Source organism: Phascolarctos cinereus, unplaced genomic scaffold (genome assembly GCF_003287225.1).
Source record: "Phascolarctos cinereus isolate Bilbo 61053 unplaced genomic scaffold, phaCin_HiC Scaffold_4;HRSCAF=312, whole genome shotgun sequence".
In the NCBI taxonomy this organism is placed as follows: Eukaryota; Metazoa; Chordata; class Mammalia; order Diprotodontia; family Phascolarctidae; genus Phascolarctos; species Phascolarctos cinereus.
Genome location: NW_027555847.1, coordinates 21,864,126 through 21,886,927, shown reverse-complemented (window position 1 = coordinate 21,886,927; position 22,802 = coordinate 21,864,126). Strand labels below are relative to the sequence as shown.

At 42.9% G+C, this 22,802-nt stretch overlaps 1 protein-coding gene across 2 annotated transcripts in view; it reads right to left on the bottom strand.

The window, feature by feature from the left end:
- The window catches only part of ABHD6 (abhydrolase domain containing 6, acylglycerol lipase), a 41,757-nt gene extending 24,329 nt beyond the window's left edge, over window positions 1-17,428 (bottom strand). The window contains exons 1-3 of one of the 2 annotated variants that reach the window (XM_020968972.2): window positions 17,290-17,428; window positions 12,878-12,926; window positions 5,810-5,954 (exon numbers count right to left, since the gene is read on the bottom strand). In XM_020968972.2, the coding sequence (XP_020824631.1) occupies window positions 5,810-5,928 (119 nt within the window). In that variant the 5' untranslated portion in view covers window positions 5,929-5,954; window positions 12,878-12,926; window positions 17,290-17,428. The remainder of the gene's footprint in view (window positions 1-5,809; window positions 5,955-12,877; window positions 12,927-17,289) is intronic. The other variant, XM_020968971.2, reaches the window with a different exon arrangement.
- Between the last annotated feature and the right edge of the window lie 5,374 nt (window positions 17,429-22,802).

Sequence of the window (22,802 nt, the reverse complement as noted above, 5' to 3'; positions counted from 1 at the left end):
TTATCTCATCTAATCTTCCTTTCAACAACCCTAAGAGGTAGGTGCTATTTTATCCCTGTGTTACAGATGAGGAAACTGAGACAGAGGTTAAATGACTTGCTCAGGGTCACACAGCCAGTAAATGTCTGAGGCAGGATTTGAACTCACTGTTTCCATTTCTGTTTCCAAGTCCGTCACTCTATCCACTGCACCACCCCGATGCCTTCCTATTTCTATCCCAAAATGAAAGGGACAAGACTATGTAACCATTCTTTCTGGTAAGGTTGTAAGGTTTCCCCCTGAGATCTGCCTCCTTCAAAACTAAGGAGGAAAAAATGGCCCACATGGAAGATGATATCCTCTCTAAGATTCTTATCGTGGGTTATTGTGGGCTAAGTGACTGGTTCCCAATCTATTTGACCCTTTTTAAGAGATCCACTCTTTACTTATTTGTCTCACTTTGTGAGATCCTTGTTGTTGTTCATTTGTTTCCATTGTGTCTGACTCTTTCTGACCCCATTTGGGGTTTTCTGGCAAAGATGCTGGAGTGGTTTGCCATGTCCTTTTCTAGCTCATTTTACAGATGAGGCAACTGAGGCAAACAGGGTTAAGTGACTTGTCTGAGGCTGGATTTGAGCTCACAAAAGTGAGTTTCCTGATTCCAAGCCCAGTGTTCTATCCACTGCATTTACTATTCATATCCACTCACTGAGAAAATATGGGACAAAATAGCTATAAATACTGCCACTTCTACTAGCCATAATAGCTGACATCTACACAGCTCTTTACAGTTTGCCAAGTTTTACAAACATCTCATTTGAGCCTCAAGCCAATGCTATGAGAAGGGTGTTAAAGCTAGGACTATGCCCATTTTATAGATGAGGAATCAGAGGCTCAGAGAGGGTATGACTTGCCCAGGGTCTTGAAGAGCTAGTAAATGTCTGAAGCAAGACTCAAATCCGAGTCTTCCTGACTCCAGATCCAGTCCTCTAGCCATAATGCCAAATTCAGAAACATTTGTCAATCAATGGAAATTCACTTTTACCTTTATTTTGGGAATCACAGCCATTGAACTCTATGAATCTTCCCCTCCCAGTTCAATTTTTTTTTTTATTAAAAGGGCCATCCCTTGACTCACTGCTTAAAGAGGCTTATTCACTGAATAAGTATTGCGCCTCACTCAAAGTGAGAACTTGAAAAGACCTTAGCTTAAAAGGGCCAAGATCTCCCACAGCATCCTGAGCCATCTCCAGTAATCCTGATCAATATTTGGCCACTGGACCCAGATGGCTCTAGAGGAGAAAGTGAGGCTGGTGACCTTACACAGCCCTCCCTCACTCAAATCAAAGTCAACTGAAAGTCATGTCTTTATCTTCCTGATGTTTCGGTCCTCTTCAAGAATGAAGGACAAACCACTGAGCCACTACGGAAATGCCAGTTATAGTCACCTTTAAACATGCCTACCTCACTTAGAAACCCTTAGAGTACTATATATATAAAGATGAGTTTATACTGTCATTGAAAAATAGTAATACATGTACATGAGACATGTTATTTATTCAGTCCAGAGAAGATGTTTCTTTCTTTATTCTGCTAAGCCATTAAATGCGGAGTTGCACACCTTTGTCGAGAATGCCTTAGCTCCCCAGGGGACCACAGACCACACACTGGGCACCTCTGCTTCATTTGTAAGTATTATGAACCAGGAGAGAAAAAATTAGCTAAAAGGTTACAGAGAAGAAACACAAAGTATGTAAACCTGTCTCTGGAAGAATGGGGCATTTTGTAGCAAACAAATCCCCTCTCGCAAATGCAGAGAGTATCTGATTTCCGGAATAACATTGACCAAAGTCCTAGTGACCTAAATAGCCAAGCTCATAAAAAAGCCACTGTGCGCCCTGTCAGAAGATATAAGTCAGCAGCCTGGGTTCCTTCCCATGCACGTGTTTTTTTTAAACTAGTTTCTCTTCCTTTGATATCATTTTTAAAGGAGCTGCATCCTTAGAAAACTCCTTATTTTATCCCCTTCTTCATCACCCATCTTAGCTCTCTTAAAAAATAAAACCTACATAGAAAAATGCAGCTAGGTGGAACAGGGGATAGAGCACCGGGCTTGGAATCTGAGAGACTCATCTTCATGAGTTCAAATCCAGCCTCAGACACTTACTAGCTGTGTGACCCTGGGCAAGTCACTTAACCCTGTTTGCCTCAGTCTCCTTATCTGTAAAATGAGCTAGAAAAGGAAACGGCAAGCCACTCCAGTATCTTTGCCAAGAAAACTCAAAAATAGGGTCACAAAGAGTCAGAAATGACTGAAACAACTCAAAAATTTTGAGAACTGTCAACATCTTGCAATATACTCTATATTCTGCTGCTTCAACTCAATAAAAATCAGCTCTCCATTTCTTTCATCTGACGTAAAAGACTGAACTACCTAAGAGCTCACTCCCTGTAGTCTAATATACTAAGAAATCTTCAGCATCAGCCTTGCCCATCAACATGTTAATGAAAATGGGCTGGACACATTTCAAGGATGCTGAGAACCATGGACAGATGCTCTGAGAGCAGCACCAGAGATGTGTGAAGAAGAGCAAGGTAACACTTACCAGCTGTGTGACCCTGGGCAAGTCACTTAACCTTGACTGCCTCACCAAAAAAAAAATAGCAAGGTGACCAGTGTTACTGAGTTGCAGAGGCAGAGTATGTGGATGGGAAGGTGTAAGAAGACTGGAAAGGTAAGAAAGGACGAGGTTTGAAGGGCTGACAAAGTCAGAGGATTTTATATTTTATCCTGGAGACATTGAGGTTTATTGAATGGGGATGTGTATGTCAAGGGAAGTGTTGAGAGACAGACAGAGACAGAGAGAGATCTGGTCAGATCTGGTCTTTAGGAAGATCAATCTGACAGCAGGATGAGTGGAGAATAGACTGGAGAAGGACAAGGTGTAGAGTAGGCAATAGCCCCAGGTGTACATAGTTGAGGGCCTGAACCAAGTAGTTGCAGTGTCAGAGGAGAGAAGAGGGAGTCTATAAGAGAGATCACCAAGGCCAAACACATAGGATTTGGCATCTGATTGGCTATGGGAAATGAGAGAAAGTGAGGAGTCAAGAACGAGACCTAGGATTTGAGCCTGGGTGACTGGGAGGGTGATGCTACCTTCAACAATGATAGGGAAGTTAGGAAAAGAGGAGGATTCGGGGTCGGGGAGAAGATAATGAATTCAGTTGTACAGCTGAGTTAAAAACAGCAGTTCTATGTTCAGGAGATGGCATCCTGCCATGTTGTTGCTGTCTTGTAGGGCACTCTTTCTACTCTGTTTTCTAATGGGATTCTAAGCTGTCTGCTGTCCTTACTTGATTTTCATATAAGATCACAGACCTAGAGTTGGCAGGGTCCTTAAAGACTGTCTAGCCCAGCACTTCTTAAACTATGGGTCTCGACCCCATATGGGGTCGCAAAAAATTTGTCAACAGTAAGAGGTTTCTGAACATGCAATGACCAAAAATGAATTCAAAATCAAACTCACAATGAACCCAAGGTGTTTCTGGCAGCACTTGCCGATGCTGCATCGCGTGACTTCACTGTAGGTTTGGTTATGACCACACAACATGCGAACTTTGCACTGCGCATGCAGTCATGCCACGCACAGCCAGAAACACCTCGGCTCAGATTCCAGACTATTGTCTTTAATAAATGAATTGTTTTTAAATAAATAAACTTATTTAAATTAAATACATTTTAAATAAATTTCTTTAAGATTTATTATCAGTAAATGTTTAATTTGTATACCTATTTTATATGCCTATACACTCAGGGTCACTTAAGAATTTCTCAGGCAAAAAAGGGTTTTGAGTGGAAAAAGTTTAAGAATCACTGATCTAGTTCAACTCCTTCATTTTACAGACAAGGAAACTGAGGCCCAGAAAGGCTGAGTTACCCAAATGGCAGAGTTGGGATTGGTACCCAGCTCTCTATGCAATGCTGCATCTTTGAGTCCATCTTCTTAGACTCACATACTGGTCTCCTAAAGCAATAATCCTACCTGCTGTGATCTGAAAAGCTCCCCTGGCTCTTGACCCTTACCATGAGCACAGCTCCTCCCCTTGATTGCTTCACTGAATCATGAATGGGTAGGCCCAATGTATCTGTGCTTAGAACAACTGGTCAGCCCACCAGGAAGGTTCCTCAGGGCCACAGGGACTCTGAGAATCACCTGCTTTCCTATTGTTAGCTTCATCAAAGAACAGAGATTCCATTCCATGGTGTCTTTGAGCAGGAATGAACTGATCTTAACGGGCTTTTCCATTCAACAGCCCCACGGTGGGAAACGAACAAAAAGTCTCTTCCCCCTGAAAAGCAGTGAGGAACATCTCCTGGGCTAGGATTCTGACTACTGCTAGGCAGCCTCAGTTTCCAAGGAGGTGGAGTCCCAACCGTCTCTGCAGTCATTCCTGGACTGAAAGGGCATGAAAAGCTCTCCTCCATCCCACTAACTTCTTTTCAAAGATTAGAGCCTTCCATGCCATTTAAATGAAAAAAAGCCAGTAAAGAAGGAAGCTGAAAGGGCCCAGATGTGACCTTCCCAGACTTCACTTCATCCCCAGTGGCAGTATTTCTCAATTCCTTAATTCTCTAGAAAACCTCTCTTTACTTGACTGTGGAAAACTGAAGGGTTTAGCCAAGTTAGTCATCATTATGTGAGTGAACAATTTTGGCATAAACCTAAAAAACATTTTCTCTCTCTTAAATGCCACCTGGGACAGCTTAATTGGATTCTTCTCCTTTGAAATACATGAATAAATTGCATTCTTGGACACTGAATGTCAACACAGCAACTGTGTTGACATTCAATGTCCAAGAATGCAATTTATTTATAAATTTCAAAGAAAAAGAATCTCTCTGCTTGTTATGAAGAAGAAGTCAATTCTGGGTGCTGAGGTGGGTGGTATACAGTCAGAAATAACTCTGATATAAAACCAAAAGGGCCCAATGAAGCTCAGTTACTTTATTTTATTTTTAAAGAGAGGGTCAGACTTGACTGCCTGAACTCACGATGATCTTTGTCCAAGATTTAACATGGTGACCCAGCACTTGGCATAGTAGGTACTTAATAAAAGTTCACTGATTGATTTGCTTGATGAGAGTCCAACTTGGAATCAGAAAGACCTAGGTTAAAATCCAACCTTTGCTTCTTAGTAGCTGCATGACCCCAGGCACTGCTCCTCAGCCTCAGTTTCCTCACGTGTAAAGTGGAGATGATAATAGCACTCACCTCTAAAGGTTGTTGCGAGGTTCAAATGAGATTATATCTGTAACATGCTTTACAAACCTCAAGGGGCCATATAAACATGTTACTACAATTATTAAAATAATAGTTATTATTGTTCCAGTCTTTCCCGGGACACATCTCAGCTGTTTGATCACGGCTAAATACTTCACTTAATCTCTTGATGCTGCCAGACAACTCTTGCCACTACAGGATGTCCCTACCCTGATAAAATCACATATCCAGACCAAAAGGGAAATATTTTGTCCTTCAAAGAAAAGTACTCTTTTCTTGCTAGAAACAGAAAGAGTATATGGATTTGGAAGTGTGGATGGCCTCATGGGAAAAAGAAAAGGCAATCAGCAACTTTGGAGAACAGTCCTGTAAGAACCTTCAATATGTTTTCCAACAATACTTTGAAAATAGAATAAATTCTAAAGGATTAATTACCCAGACGCAGTTATTTAGCACTTGTTAAATATCAGGCACCATGCTGGACAAGCAGGTCCAAGAGTGGTTCTATGTTCCCTTTTGAAATGTCAATTACAAACCTATTTTCTTACCAATAGTAGATTCTGATCAGCGCTGAGGGCCATAGGAGAAATGAAGCCACAAAAGCTAGGATGGGGATGGCCAAAGTCCCTCCAGCTATGACAAACATGTTCAGCACATGAAGATCCATTTTGTCTTTTTAAGGCTTGGTGTCACCTGTAAAGGTTAAAGAGGGAAAAAAATCTTTAAAACTGCATGTTGGGGGGAAAAACCCTAAATACACAAAGGAGAAGAGGAAAGAACTCCCAAGATCAGTTAGAAATCAGGTAGAAATAAAGGTTAAATGAGTGAATTTTTTCATTTTTACAAAGAAGCATCTGAAGAGTCTTTACAGATTTCCACTGTATCTTCCCTAGTCAGTTTCAGAGGCTCCAACAGTCCTAAGGGACATGGAAGAAGGCAGGATCCCGCTGGGGTTTGGCTCTGCTGTGTATACACTCGACAGTCAGTGTGGTACAAGGGAAAGGATGCGGGATATGGAGTCAAAAGACCAGAGTTCAAAGGAATCCTGTAACCTTAGGTAAGTCCTTTCTCTGGATCTCAGTATCCTCATCTGAAAAAACTGGGGAACAGGGCCTTCAATAATAGTTCTGAGGAAAAAAATAATAGAATATATTCTTCTCTAGGCAACAGGAAAGGGGACAGAGTACAAGGGAAATGGTACAATGCATTTTCAGGCAGTCACTGTAATATTTATTCTAGCTTAACTGTTTTTCTCTGTACAAAGAGAAGGTATGTTTTTTGTTTGCCTTGGCAGAAGGTACAGTAGTGTATATGTACGTGATCTTTTAAAAGTCTTTTATGTTTTTCTTTTTCATTTCTGTTTCACCAATTAGTAACAAGCACATATGCCTGGGGAGGAAGCCATGGTATGGCGGATAGAGAAGAGGCCTCAGAGTCATGAAGACTTGAGTTGGAATCTCATCTCTGACGCAAATTAGCTGAATGACTCAGGTAAATCACTTAATCTTTCAGTGTTCTAGACGATTCTCTAAAACTACGCATTGCAGTGAGGTGTGGGGAAATACTTGATTACATTGTTCAGAAAACCTTATTTATAAAAATTGTCTGAATCTAGCTTGATGTGGCTAGAAACTGGCTGACCGCAGAGACCAGCTGGATATTCTGCTGCAGAGAATGCCTGAATGCCACCGAGATCTGGGGTCAACCCAGTGCTTGTGTTTTGGGTGCCTGAAACTGAAAATGCTCAGGCTTACATCTTAGTCACCCTTCATTTGAATGTTCATGCTCCCTGATAGATATCTCCCTGGACCTTGCCTGGGAACTGCCCTCTCTACACAACAGCTTCACCACTATGTGTACGTATTCATGCAGGTCTCCTAGGAAACCCTATATAATGTAAACCTTTCAGAGACTGAGGAAGGAGCCTTCTTCCTGCTTTCCTCCTCTACCAAATGACCAAATCAATTTCTTTTTAAAACGATTTCAGATTTTGGGGTCTGTTCTCATGACTTCTTAACAGAAGGTCCTAATCTGCACTGGTAGAGAGAGTGTCCTCATCCAGGAGTTCTCTATATCATTGTCTACACTCTCCTACTGGGGATACAAATATTCAAGCTATCAAGGATCATTTATTAACCATTAACTACGCACCAGACACTTGGCTAGGTGCTGGGAATACAAAAACAAAAATGAAACAGTCCCTGCCCTCAAGGAGCTTACATTCTATTAGAAGGAGACAAAAGGAACATATTGAAATATACACAGAATATATATCAAGCCTTCAACAAACACTTATTGATTGGCAGCCACAGTGCTAAACACTAGATATAAGAGAGAGAGAAACAGTTCCTGCCCTCTCTAATGAAAGAACTTCAGTAGTTTGGGGAGGAAGGACTACCTAGGGGGTAGTCAGGAGAGCTTCATGTGAAAGGGATTTCCATTCTGTCAGCATGTTTGGTGCCTTCTGCTTTTCTTTTTGTAGACAGTACTCATTTTTCCCTTCTCTTACCCTCTAAAGGAGGGGTTCTTAACTAGGGGGTTCATGGAGCCCCAAGGTGTCCATGGATAGGTTTCAGGGGGGCTATGAACTTGGATGAGAAAGAGTAGCATCTTTACTTTCACTCATCTGTAACTGAAATTTATTTTTAAAATATTTTTGTACTACTGAAATTTGAAAAATATTGAATATTTTTATATTATTGAAATTTTAATTATTTTAAAACACGATTCTGAGAAGGGGTCCCTAGCCTTCACCAGATTGTAAGGGGGGGTCATGACACACCAAAAGGGTAAGATTCTCCCCACTCCCGTCTCCAAAGCCTGGCTCAGGCACCATCTCCCCTATACAATCCTCTTTCATTCCTCCAGTTGGAATCTTTCCTGACTTGGGATCTCATGTGACATTTTATCCGTTACCCTCTGACAAAAGTACCTTTTTGTACCTGTCATGTATTCACATGTCTCATAATTAGTTACATTTGTTTAGAGACAGAGTGATAGGGTAGTTAGAGCAGTGGGCTTAGAGTCAAGCAAGTCCTTGGCTCTAATTTTGTCAAGCAATGAGGTAGTATAATGGCTAAAGTGCTAGGCGTCATTTGAGTCCAAATGCTGCCTCAGACACTTATTAGCTGTGTGACTCTGGACAAATCATTTAACCTCTGTCTGCTTCAATTTTCCCAACCATAAAATGGGGGTAATAATAGCTCCTACCTCCCAAGGTTGTATTAAATGAGATAATATTTGTAGAGTGCTTAGCACATAGAAAAGCTTTTCCACTTCCTTCTCTGATACTTATTTATTTGGGTTGATTTATTTTGCTTAAGCCAAATTACAAAGGAGGACTCTAATGGGGAAAATGAGGGGTATTCTATTATGATAACAAGAGTGTTCTTGGGGAGTGACAATTTTTTAAAAAGTATCAATAAAATGTTTTATGAGCTCTTTCCATCACACCAATCACCTCTTAAGAGCCTGAGATCTTGAGAGTTACTGAGTTTTCCCAAGGTGCTAAGCATAAATGGTGTTTGCTATGCTCTTTGTACGAGAAAACAATCACTGGTAAGAGAATGAGGACTATTGATCTTTGCTAACCATGCCAGTCAGGCTTAGGAAAGCTGACCAGCATGGCTAAGCTTAAAAAAAACAACACTTCAACTCACTTTCAACGATTAATAGTGAGGTTGCCAATTGAGTCTTGTTAGGTATGATATAGAGGGGGATGGGGATGTAGTGAAGAGGCTATCAGGAAGACCCAAGTTCAGATCCTGCTGGATGAGCCTGGGCACCTATTTCAGCCTCAGTTTGCTCATCTGCAAAATGACAAAGTTGAACTCAACAACCTCTGAGGTCCCTGAGAGGCCATCTGGCCCAGGCCCCTCATTGTGCAGACAAGGAAGTGCCTTGCCTGGATCATCGAGGCCTGCAGTCTTCCCAAGCAGTACCCCGTATACATAGCAGCTGTGTGGCCTAAGGCAAGTCACTACTGGGCTGCCCATCTGTTAATGGGATAATAACAGCATCTACCTAGTGGGGTGGCTTCGAGGATCGAATAAAATAATAATGTGCGTACTTTGCAAATGGTAAAGCTCTATGTAAATGTCAGCTATTTTTTCTTTTAAAAACAGATTTTTCTACTTTCTGCCTTTACATCATCTATATTTCCACCTATATTCCTCCCTTCCCAGAAAGCCATCCCTCATAAGAAAGAATTTTAAAAAGAGAAAAAAAGCCAGCAAAACCAACCAACATAATGAAAAAGGCTGGGAATACGGAGTGCTTACCGGTTAGAAGAGGATACTGGCTTTGGACTCAGAGAACCTCAGCTGAACTTGGGCATTTTTCAACTAGTACATGTGTAACCTTTGGCAAGGGGCAGCTAGCTGGTACAGTGGATAGAATGCCAGGCCTGAAGTCAGGAAGATTCCTCTTCTTGAGTTCAAATCTGGCCTCATACACTTACTAGCTATGTGACCCTGGGCAAGTCACTTGCGTTTCCTCATCTGTAAAATGAGCTGGAGAAGGAAATAACTCCAGTATCTTTGCCAAGAAAACCCCAAATGGGGTCACGAAGAGTCAGACACAACTAAACAACAACAAACCAAACCTTGGGCAAGTCACTGGATTTCTCTGGGCCTCGGTTGGCTCATCTGTAAAATGAGAACGTTGGACTTTCAGTTCCACATCTAGGATCCTTTGATTCTAATTTTACTTCATCAGAACATCATTTAACATCATGTTACCCAGGCAACTAAATTTCAGCTTCTTCATAGTCAAAATAACATCCTCTTGGACAGTTTTTCACTAAAATATAATGGTGTGCTTCACGTAGGTGGGCTGGCTGCTTCCACCATCTTCAAGCTGCCAGGTGCCCCCTGGTCACCGCAACAATGCTGCCAAGATTCCCTGGGCTCTTTCCTTAATTTTGATCGTGGCAGTGGGCTGGGAGAGAAATCTCTTGCTAGAGCAGCAAACAGGCGTGTCCCTCAGAGAACTCCAAAGTCCTTTGCAACCAGGAAAAATCAGCTGATCTTTCAGGAGAATCCAAGACTTGGGTTCCGGGCCCTTTGCAGAATTTTTGAGAAGTCAAGTCTGTTTTGTTGCTTGTTTCTTGACAAGAATTGAGTCCAGCTCTGCTTCAGAAGGGAACAGACAACCTAACCCTTCTTAGAACAATAGAAGGGCAGAGGGCCAAAAAGACCACACCTAGCTTCTCACCATCTTGGAGGCCATTAAAGTAATGGGGATCACATAAAATACATTCTGGCCCAAGGTGGAAGAACACAGCCTTCTCCTTGAAGGTTCTACCCTAGGTCACACTAGGGGTGTCACTGAAGAGCCTTTGGCCAGACTTGGAAGGACAGTAAGATTATTACTCAATAAGGGGAGCTGCCCTGATCTATCCTCAAAGATGATAATTGAGGTCCTTGTACTTTGGCTCCACATGGAGCCTTCGCCCATTCCCTCGGTCACAGTCGCATCGGGGTCCCGTTGCCACATCTTCTCTCCCAGGCTGTGCTGTCACATAATGCTTTGTTACTTTGGCACCTTCTATTCCAGAATTCCATTTTCTCTCTGTGCTAGAAGTATCAGTTGTGGGGGGACAGCAGCAGGAGGAAGGGGATAGCAAACACTCTAGCTACCGAGCCACCTAGCAGCCCCAGAAGGACCCTTAAAAGTCATCTAGTTCAACCCATTCATTTTACAAATGAGAGAACTGAGGCAGAGTGGTGAAATGACTTGCCGATGGCCACAGTTAGTAACTAGAAAAGCCAAGATTTGAATGCAGGTCCTTTGACTCTCAATCCAGCAATCTTGCTACTGTATCATGCTGCCTATCAAGGGATGATTTTTTAAAAATTAACTAATTTATTTTTAATTTTCAACATGACTTCCATATGCTTTTAAGTTTTAAATTTTCTCCCCCTCCCTCCCCAAGATGGTGTGCACTCTGATATAGGCTCTACCTATACATTCCTATTAAACATATTTTCACATTAGTGATGTTGTAAGGAAGGATTAGAACCAATAGGAGGAATCATAAGAAAGAGGAAACAAAACAAAACAGAAGAAAAAAAAAGAGCAAATAGTATGCTTCGATCTGCATTTAAACTCCATAGTTCTTTCTCTTGATGTGGATGGCACTTTCCATCATGAGACCTTTGGAGATGTCTTAGATCCTTGTATTACTGAGAAGAGCTAAATATATCAAAGTTTGTCATTGCACAGTGTAGCTGTTACTGTCTACAATGTTCTCCTGGTTCTGCTCACTTCACTCAGCCTCAGTCCATACAAGTCTTTCCAGATTTTCCTGAAGTCTGCCTGCTCATCATTTCTCTTTTCTCTCTCTCTCTCTCTCTCTCTTTTTTTTAAAGGCACTTGGGGTTAAGTAACTTGCCCAGGGTCACACAGCTAGTAAGTGTCAAGTTTTTGGTCTGAGGCCGCATTTGAACTCAGGTCCTGCTGATGTCAGGGCCGGTGCTCTATCCACTGCACCACCTAGCTGCCCCATCTGCTCATCATTTCTTATAGCACATTAGTATTCCATTATATTCATAAACCACAACTTTTCCAGCCACTCCCCAATTGATGGGCATGCCCTCAATTTCTGATCTTGGCCACCACAGAAAGAGCTGCTATAAATATTTTTGTACATGTGGGTCCTTTTCCAAAGGATGATTTTTGAAAAGGTGAAGAAGATGGTAAGCTAGAAGATAAATGACGACCTAAGAAATCAAAAAAGACAGAACCAAAAAGAAAAAAAAAGACAAAGAATGTCCATAGCTACAAAATACAAAATGATTGATTGGAAGAACCCAGGCATTGTCTGTCCTCTGTGGCCTTGGTGGGTCCATCACGATGTTAACATGGGTTCACTTGACCCTGATGCCTCATTAAGGTATCACCTCTCCCTTTCCAAGCTAAACTCTTAGGAAGGTGTCCTGTTTGCCTCCATTTCTTAGCCTTCCATTCCCTTCTTAATCCCTAAATTACCTTATCATCTGGCTCAAAGGTTACCAATGATTTCTTAAGGCTCAATCCAAAGGCCTTTTCTTCGATCTTTGGGCCCTCTCATCACTGTTGCCTGTCCTCATGCCACCTGGATGCTCTCTCCTCCCTTGGCTTCTGTGACAACATTCTTGTTTCCCCTCCTCCCTGTTTAAATGCTCTTACTCATCTCTTTTCATCTTCCTACTCTTGCCCTCACCCTCCACACACATACTCAACAATCCTCAAAGGCTCCCTATTGCCTAAAGGCTAACCTGCCTATGCACCCGGTCTCTAAATGATGATTTTTAAGGTCCTCAAAAGCAATCTGGCCCCCATCTTCCTTTCTAATCTTATCTCATATTATTCCCCTGGCAAACAGACCTGCTAGCTAATCTCTGATCTTGACATCCCACCTCCTGCCTCCAGGTCTTTGCACAAGATTTCCCCGTACCTGGAATGATCTTCCTCATTACCTTAGAATCCCTTCAAAGCACAACTCCTATGCCAGTTCCTGCAGGGAGTCTTTCCTTTTCTGCTCAGGGCTGCCTTTCTCTTACAATTATATCAGCTAACTTGGTATTTTCTTAAGTGTGTACACATCATATCCCTCCCCCCTTCCTTCAACTCACCTCCTTGAGGGCAGGGACCATTCTTTATTTTGGCTTCTAGCCTCAGCACCTAGCATAGAAGTAGGTGCTTAATCAATATTTATTTAATTCAATTGAAAAGACTTAGGAGAACACAGTTACTACTTTAGTTATTTCACAGGGAGCCATGTGGAAAAGGGATTGGACTTACTCCATCTGATTGCAAAGGGCAGAACCAGGCACAGTGGGTAGAACCAAACAATACTTGTTTATTTCTCTTTATTCCCACCTCCTCCAAATTTCTTCAGCATCACTGAGTCATTCAGGTTTACAACATCAGTGCTGCCCTCGACTCCTTCCTCTCTCTCACTCCACATATCCACAAGTTGTGAAATCTTATCATCGCTGCCTCCACACTACCGCTCCAATATGTCCTCTACAGCCCCAATGGTACAGGCCACCATTTCTCTATGGTCTATTGAACTGGCTTCCTAATTGATCTCCCTGCCTCAAGTCTCTCCCCACTTCCATCCATCCTTTACTCCACTGCCCTAATAATTTTCCTAAAGTGCAGATCTGACCACATCACTTCCCTGATGAAGCAACTTCCTCTCATGGCTAGGATTAACCATGCAATCCTCTATTTGGCTTTTAAAGCACTTCCTATCTTATTACACATCTCTACCTTTCATGTACTTTGACCGGCCGTAATGACCTTCTTTTGGTTCTTCATATAAGACATTCCATCATCTCCCAGTTCTCTGTGCCTAGGACATACTCCCTTCTCCCTTCCACCTCTTAGGAGCCCTAGTTAAGAGTTTTCCCCAAGCCTCTCCTGACTTAGCACTTGACAATATGCCGTATTTTCTCAGATCAAAGATTCAAAAAGAAAGAGTATTAAAATTGTTTATATTTGATGTGCTATTCTTCCACAAGCCTTTGACACTGTTACTACTCTACAGCTGTTCTGGGTGGGTTGTTAATAAAGAAATTAGTGTTGATACTTGGAGGTTTCACCCAGCAAAAATGATAAAATATGGAAGTAGGTGATGTTGGAGAGGCTGTGGGAAAGCAGGCACAATAATAAAGTGCTGGTGGAACGCTGAAGTGGTAGAATTCTTTTGGAAAAAGTAATTGGGGATTACTCGAGGAAAGCCCCTAAAATGCTAACATTCTTTGGCTACTCACTGCAGGGTATATGCCATGAGGAGGTCAAAGACAGAAAGAAAGGCCTTTGTAAGAAATGGGGCAAAGTGTGCATAGCAGCCCTTTTTGTATTAGCAAATAAGCTGGAAAAGATGAATGCCATTGATTGGGAAGTGGTTAAATGAATCAGGGTACATAAGAAATGCTGAAAATGAGGAATTCAGAGAAGCATGGGAACATTTCCATGGAGTGATGCAGAGCCAGGAAAACAACAGAAAAGATGAGTAGATGGATGTTAAGTGTCTAAAAGGCAGCTAAACTCTAATTAACTATAATTATAACCAATCAAAACCTGGACAACAGGTAAGGAAACACATAATGGGAGCAAAATAGAATGTGAAAAGAGCATCAGCTCTGCTCTAAGTACCTGGGTTCAAATCCCACCTCAGACACATACTACTTGTATGACCTCGATTGAGCAAGCCCCTTAAATTCCCTGGGCCACAGTTTCCTTATTTGGAAAATCAAAGCATTAGACGAGATGGCCCCAACGTCTCTTCCAGTTCTAAATACAGGATCTGTGTTGAGCTCCCTCTTGAGGACTACCGGTAATAAGAATAACAATAATAAATAGCGCTATATGACAACAAGAGTGCTATGTAAGGCTATTTATAGTTAGCATTTACATAATGCTTTAAGATTTGCAGAGTGTTTTACATGTGCTACCTCATTCAATCCTGACAACAACCCTGGGAGGTAGGTGCTATTATTATCCTCATTTTACAGGTGAGGAAGCTGAGACTGAGAGGGGTTAAGTGACTGGTCCAGTGCCACCCAGCTAGTAAATACCTGAAGCAAGATTCAAACTGGGGTCTTCCTGACTCCAAGGCTAGCGCTCTACCCACTGAACCACCAAGGTGCTTCACAACAGTAGAGAACTCTTACAGCAATACAATGGAGTCAGTCAGTCAATCCATTAGTCAGTTTCCCTTTTCTGTTTTTCAAGAAGGGGTGGTGATGTTTATCAGGAAATGACCATAATGTAAAAACAAAAGACAAAGACATTAAAAAAATTTTTTTGAAAGAAATTAATACTTGTTTTTTTCTTCTCTATGTTTTCAACCCCAAACACTAACAAATGGGTCTTTTGATCCCCAGGACCTCACAAGGCCAGCCAAGCTGAACAGCTTGACTCTTGGCTCTGCCTTAGACACTTTGTTGTAGGTAGGAGAGGTCATGTCCTGTGCAAGGAATTTTCTCTTTATAGCTCCCAAACGGTCCCCTCAGTTTCCTGTAAACAAATTCTGACTCTATCTAGGTTATGAGTTTCTTGAAATTTCTTAGCTTCTTCTAGTATCTCCTACAGTAAACAGCTTACTTCTGGGCTCATAGGCACTACTACACTCAAGAAATGTTGGTCCTCATCCCACATAGAGGCCAAAGCTTCCTCTTTGTACATTCACAACATCATCTTGCATCTGATGGCTTCTCTCCACCCATTAAGCTACCACCTTAATTCCAGTCCTCATCACCTCTCACCTAGATTCTTGTTAATTGTTTCTTAATTGCTCTCCTAGCCTCAAGCCTCAACCTCCTCCGGTCCTTCTTTCGCACTGCCGCCAAAGTAATTTTCCTCCATCAAAGATCCGACCACGTAACCACCTCCAATGGTCCCCTCCTGCGGCCTCCAGCATCAAATACAAAGTCCTCCCTAGTTCTTCACAAGCTGGTCCCGGTCTCTCTCTCCAACCTCACTGGACGGTGCTTAGTCCTCTCACATGTCCAAATGGCCTTTCTTTCTGTTCCTCTGATCCGATCCTCCATCCCTAGTCTCTGTGCTTTTGTCCTGATCATGCCCCATGCCTGGAATAAATGATAAATACTAACAGACTGACTGACTGGATGTACCTTAGAGATCCAGCCTCTTTCTTTAAGAAGCTGCTCAAGCACCATGGTCTAGGTGAAGCCTCCCCCCAGTGCCCCATTACTAGTCTCCTCCATACTTGACTGCCTTGTATTGAGCTACTTTGTAGAGATGTATACTGATTAACTTTCTATTTATGCTGTATATATTTGTATATATAATTGTTCCCTTCCATCAGAATGTAAACTCCTGGAGAGCAGGGATTGTTTCATTGTTTCTACTCCAATCCTCAGGGCTTAGCACAGCGGAAGGCACACAAGAACACGCTAAATAAACATTTGTTGACTGAATGACTAACAGTGCTGGTGGAGTGTACCGAACAGTAGTCTTTATGAATGCCATAATGTGGGGAAAGGTGGGCGAAAAATCCATCTGGAATCCCTTTCACAAATGTATCCTACGGCAAGGTTTCTAAAAGCCTCAGAATAGTATTTTTCTGCCCATTGGTACACCACTTGCCCTCAGCATTTGTCAAGGGGTTAATTCATTACTAACACTTAATATTTCATTTGATGACCAGAAAGATCCTTCAGCTAATCTCAGATTTGCAGTTAAGCACACTCCAAATAAACTCCCTGGTGCTGAAGACAGAAGACTTGCGTTCAAATCCTGTTAAGCCCTTCACTTCTCAGGGATCCTGATCAGCTTGCTCATCTGTGAAACGAGGTGCTGGGACCAAGTCTAAATCTAAAATATTGTGATACTACGAACGGTCTGCGTGACCTTGGACAAATCACCTCTTACTTTCCCTGAGCCTCAGTTTCCTAATCTGTAAAATGAGCAGCTTGATCTAAATGACCTCTAGAGTTCCTTCTTCCAGCTCTAAATCCTAGGCGCAGGTGCCGCCGGGGATGGGCTCCAGTCTGAGGCTGCCTCTGCAGCAGCCTCGGTCCTCCAGACTTCCTTCCTACTCCGATGCCGAGCGCCACTCTCGGCTGCCCGACCAAAGTGGCAGGCACTAAGAAAGCCCGCCGAGAGGGGTGATCCTCGGAGATACGAAGCAGCTGCCGGTGCCAAAGAGCACGGAGTGCGGGTGGGGCGGGCTGGGGGTCCAGATCTTTCGAAAGCCCGGGGCTGAAGGCCTCCCTCCGGCAGCATCCTTGAGTTGGGATGAGCTGAGCCGCCAAGTTCAAGCGATGCCACAGCGCGGACCGGGCAGGACCCCCCTCTTCACCCCGCAGGGCCTCGGTCCGTTGGATGAAGAGGGACGCCCAGGGTGGGCAGCAGCCCGGCATCCGACGGGACCGGAGGTGGACAGAAAAGGCGACCCCCCTCCCAGGGCCCCCGCCCGCCACCCGGGGCAGAGGACATCTCCTGTGACGCCCCCGCCTCTCTCCAGGTGCAAGGCCACGGGCGCCCCCCTCCCAGCCGGGCCCCCGCTCACCTCCAGCAGGCGAGGGTCGCCCCCGATTGCCGCACTTCCCCTCGGCCGGCCTCCCTGGGTCGCTCGCTCGCTCGCTCGCAGCTGCGCTTGCACCTTAAAGGCGCCGCGGCAGCCGGCAGATTCCGTCTGCCGACAGAAAGTGGGAGGAAGCCCTCCCTCCCTGCCAGCCTGGACCCCTCCCCCCAGCTCAGGCTCCGCCCCGCTCTACCGGCCTCTGATAGCTGCCCTGGCACCCGCGCCGGGGCAGGTGGTCCGAGACGGCGGCCAGAGAGCCAGAGCTGGGGCCGCCCCCGCCTCTCTGGGCCTCACTTTGCCCACCTGCAAGATAGATAGCAAAGGGCAGGTCATACAGCACGAGAGGCGCAGGGAAGCGGACACCTTTATGGCTGGGCACGGAAGGAACTCTTGACCCCATCAGGGGTACAGACGATCGCAGAGAATAAAACGGACAATTTTAATCACATAAAGTCGGCGAGGGGCGGGGGAAACTTGAAGAAACAAAATCAATTCATCCAAAGTCATAAAGGAAAATGTTAAATGGGAAGGAGAATTTAGAAAAGAATAAAAGCTTTTGAAGACACCAAATCGAATTATAAAAGAAAGGGTAAAATGAGGGGAATCTTGGAAAACTGAACTCCTTTTGCATAAACAAAATCAGATTAGGAAAGAAAGGGTTAACTGGGGAAATCTCGAACTACTTTAGCAAAGACAAAATCAAATTATAAAGGAAGGGTTTAAATGGGGGAAACCTGAGGAAACAACTCCTTTTGCCCAAGCAAATTTGCATTATAAAGAAAAGGCGGGGGGGGGGGTGGATCTTGAAAAGCTTTTGCATAAATAAACTCTAAGAGTGTTAAATGGAAAACATTCTTTGTAGCGAATTTAGCTGACAAAGAGCTGAGTGCAAGATACACAGACTGAGAAAATATTCAAATGCATGAGAACAAAAACATCCTTAACAGATGTGAACAGGAAAATTGCAGAAGATGAAATTCAAGCTATCAATAATCATTGAAAAAGTGCTCAGATCCCACTAGCAAAAAGAGAAAGAAGGAAAGAAAAGGACATCAGTGAGATATTTTTATTTATTTTTCTGTTCGTGAGGCAATCCGGGTTAAGTGACTTGCCCAAGGTCACACAGCTAGTGCGCGGGTCAAGTGTTTGGTCTCAGGCTGGATTTGAACTCAGGTCCTCCTGACTTCAGGGTCGCTGCTCTATCCACTGTGCCACCTAGCTGCCCCAATGAGATATTTTTAAAATACACTAAAGGAAATGCAGAGAATGTCAGAGACAGGACAACTTTGGAACTAACATGGTGAATTTGTTATATACTTAAAAAAAGAAAAACAAGCTATATGTAACACGTGCAGTTTCATATTTAATCCTCTTATATTCTTCATGTATGAAAATGTTTGTATTTTTGAAATTCATAATAATAAAAAAAAAGGAATATTTAAATGAAGGATTTGGACTGGGAGACCTCTGACCTTCCTGATCTAATGTGTAATTCCCTTCAGTTTGAAGTCATGTTTCCTATGATTCTCTATGACAACCTATTTCATTTCTGTTCTCTAACTATATTTAAACCAGGCCTTATTTCAGTCCCTTTTGCCATAATTCCTTTTAATGAACAGCTTCTGAATTTTATCTGAGATAGACTTTCAGACCAAGGCTTCAGGATCTCCCAGGTTTTCTTATCTTTCCCCTCCAGGTATAGGGATAAGAGATCAGAGAATGTGTTTTCTATATATATGGTCATAGGTCACAAGACCTAGGAAACACTGGATGCTGAATTTCCTTGTTTTTTGGGGGAGGCAATCAGGGTTAGGTGACTTGCCCAGGCTCACACTGCTGGTAAGCATCAATTGTCTGAGGCCAGATTTGAACTCAGGTACTCCTGACTCCAGAGCCAGTGCTCTATCCACTGCACCACCTAGCTGCCCCCTGGATGCTGAATTTCAATGGTAACCTTAAAGTCAATTACAGGAAAACAAGCCTTTTCTTTGGGGGGACCGTTCCTGCAGTTATTTTCAGCCCCCAATAGATGGAGGTCATTTGCTGCTTTGTTATGGATCTCTTTCAACATCCAGAATTGTTCAGTCTGTGTCACTCATTTCCTGCAGCTCTCCTCAGGCACCAGCAGGTGAAGGTCATCCCTTTTCCCAGGGGACCAGCTTTCCTCCAGAATCTTTCACTTAAACAGTAGCCCAAAGCATAGCACTGTTTCTTCAGTCTTTTATTGGAGTTCCTATGATACCTGGACCAAAATCCAAAGATCTTCCAAGGATCTCAAGAAACCACAACACATCACATTTTATTGAGGGCAGAGATCTCTATCCTCAGTTCCATGTATGCTTGCGGTGACTTATTACAGTTTGATATTCTCTTCTGAAGAGAGCTAGATGGTTTAGTGGCTAGAGTTTTGGACCAAGAGTCAAGATAACATGAGTCCAAATCTTGCCTCACATGTTTACTACCTGCTGACTTTCTAGCACCTTTCACAGTGCGTGTGGCACAAAATAAGCACTCATGTTTATTGATTACTAGCTTGTGTGACCCTTGACAAATCACTCAACTCATTTCAGCCTCAGTTTCTTCATCTGTAAAATGAGGCTAATATCTACGTCACTGGGCTTGTTGTGGGGTTCAGATGAGATAAGATATGTAAAGTGCTTCGGAAAATTTCAAGTGCTATGTTAATGTTAGCTACCCTTAATATTCTCTCCATCATTCTCTCGTCTCCTGCCCACTGTAGCATTTCCCAGAGTTATTGACTCCAGAGTACCTTAGCCTCTCTGTAGCAATCTCAGACTTCACTAATGCTTTGTTGGGGTACCTGGGTGGGGTTATCTAAGTAACCTGGGCCTATTGCTGGAAACATTTTTTGGGGAAAGGAGGAGTCATGCATTTCTCTGGCATGACCCCACGTTGAGGAAAGGAAGACTGGCTATCCCTGCTACGCAGGGTTTTACAGTGAATGCTTATCTTGGAAGCCAGGTGGCCTATCACTGTTCAGCAAGCACTAGGTGTTCCCATTCAGTGTGTCTGGAATGCTTTCCACTCAGCCAAACCAAACTGAACCATTCCACCATCCACAGGCATTTGTATTGTTTCCACTTCACCACACTCCTGACAGGGACGCTTCAATTAGCCCTGTTTTTGCAAAGAAGGACATGAAGTTAAAAGAACTGAAAAAGCTTTCCCAAGATCATGTAGTAAGCTAGGCTGGGACCGGGGCACCAAGTCCTCCTACGAGTGAGTGCTAACCACTGGACCAAATAAGACAAGATTCTTGAAGCCAGGGACTCCTACCCAGTCTACTAAGAGAATCCCTACTGGGATACCTCTGGTAGTAACAGTATCCTCAAACGTTCAAGGGAGAACAGCTGTTTCCTTATCGGCTTTCATGTCTCAACTAGACACTGAAGTGGAAAGTTTTGAAATTATCAGATGCCAGGATATATATCAAGAAATTCCATGACGCTTGGTTACCTGGCTTATTTACGTTGTTCTAGTATTTCACTGGATGCATGAGCTCATGAGTATGGATATTTCCTTCAATGAAGAAGATCAGGACCCATCCACACCTGCCTATCCCATGTGACTCAGATAGATAGATAGATGGATAGATAGATGATTATAGATGACTGGAAAAACAGAGAGAGAGAGGAGAGAGACGGAGACAGAGACAGAGAGACAGAGAGACAGAGAGAAATTGATCAAGCATTTATTAAGTGCTTACAATGTGTCAGTTACTGTGCTAAGTACTACAAGTAAAAAGACAGTCCCTACCCTCAAGAAACTTACATTCTAAAGGGGGAAAACAATATATACAGGGGAGCTAGAAAGAGGAGGAAGATGGCATGATACAGAGATGGCTGGAAGAAGAGACCAGATTGGAGCAAGATAAGGCCAAAGCTTCCTACCAGCAACACATCTCAGGAGCAGAGTCCAAAGTTTCACTGGAGAGGAGATAGGGATAATAGCCAGGTTACAGAGAGTATGGTAGAGGGTCCAAGTCCACTCATGTACTAGGAGCTTTCCCTGTTTTCTTGGGACCTCTTTTTTTTTTAGTATAAATTTATTTATTTTTAGTTTTCAACATTCACTTCCACAAGTTTTTGAGTTTCAAATTTTCACCCCATCTCCCCCCTTCCCCTACCCCAAGATGGCATGCATTCTGAATATCCCTTCCCCTAATCTGTCCTCTCTTCTATCTCTCCCCCCTTCTCTGATCCCCTTCCCCTTCTATTTTCCTGTAGGGCAGGATAGATTTCTGTACCCCATTTCCTGTATTTATTTCCCAGTAGCATGTGAAAACATTTTTTTTAAACATACACTTTTAAAACTTTAGGTTTCAAATTTTCTCTCTTCCTCCCTCCCCACCCACCCTCATTGAAAAGGCAAGCCACTCAATATAGGTTGTACATGTGCAGTTATGCAAAACACATCCATAGTAGACATGTTGTGAAAAACTAACTCTATTTCCCTTAATCCTATCCTGCCCTCCCATTTATTCTATTCTTTCTTTTGACCCTGTCCTCCTCAGAAGTATTTACTTCTGATTACCCCTTTCCCAATCTGCCCTTCTCTATCATCCCCTGCTCTCTTGTCCCCTTCTCCCCCTATTTTCCTGTAGGGTAAGACAGATTTCCATACCCAATTGAATGTGTATGTTATTCCCTCCTTAAGCCAAATCCTATGAGAATAAGATTCACTCATTCCCTCTCACCTTCCCCTGTTTCCCCTCCACTGTAAGAGCTTTTCTTTTCTGTTTTTTTTTGTGAGATAATTTACCCCATTCTACCTCTCCCTTTCTTCTTCTCCTAGTATAATCCTCTCTCATCCCTTAATTTTATTCTCCAGATATGACCCCTTAATCTTCAACTCACCCTGTGCCCTCTATCTAGCTATCTACATATACATAACATACATATAATTTTTTTCCTCCAACTACCCTAACACTGACAAAGGTCTCATGAGTTATAAATATCATCTTTCCATGCAGGAATGTAAACAGTTCAACCTTAATAAGTCTCTTATGATTTCTCTTTCCTGTTTACCTCTTCATGTTCCACTTGAGTCCTGTATTTGAAAGTCAAATTTTCTATTCAGCTCTGGTCTTTTCATCAAGAATGCTTGAAAGTCCTCTATTTCACTGAATGACCATTTTTTCCCCTGAAGGATTATACTCAGTTTTGCTGGGTAGGTGATTCTTGGTTGTAATCCTGTCTCCTTTGCCCTCCGGAATATTCTATTCCATGCCCTGTGGTCCTTTAATGTAGAAGCTGCTAACTCTTGTGTTATCTTGATTGTGTTTCCACAGTACTTGAACTGTTTCCTTCTGGCAACTTGTAATATTTTCTCCTTGACCTGAGAACTCTGGAATTTGGCTACAATATTCCTAGGAGTTTTCCTTTGGGGATCTCTTTCAGGAGGAGATCTGTAGATTCTTTCAACTTCTATTTTGCCTTCTGGTTCTACTATATCAGGGCAGTTTTCTTTGATAATTT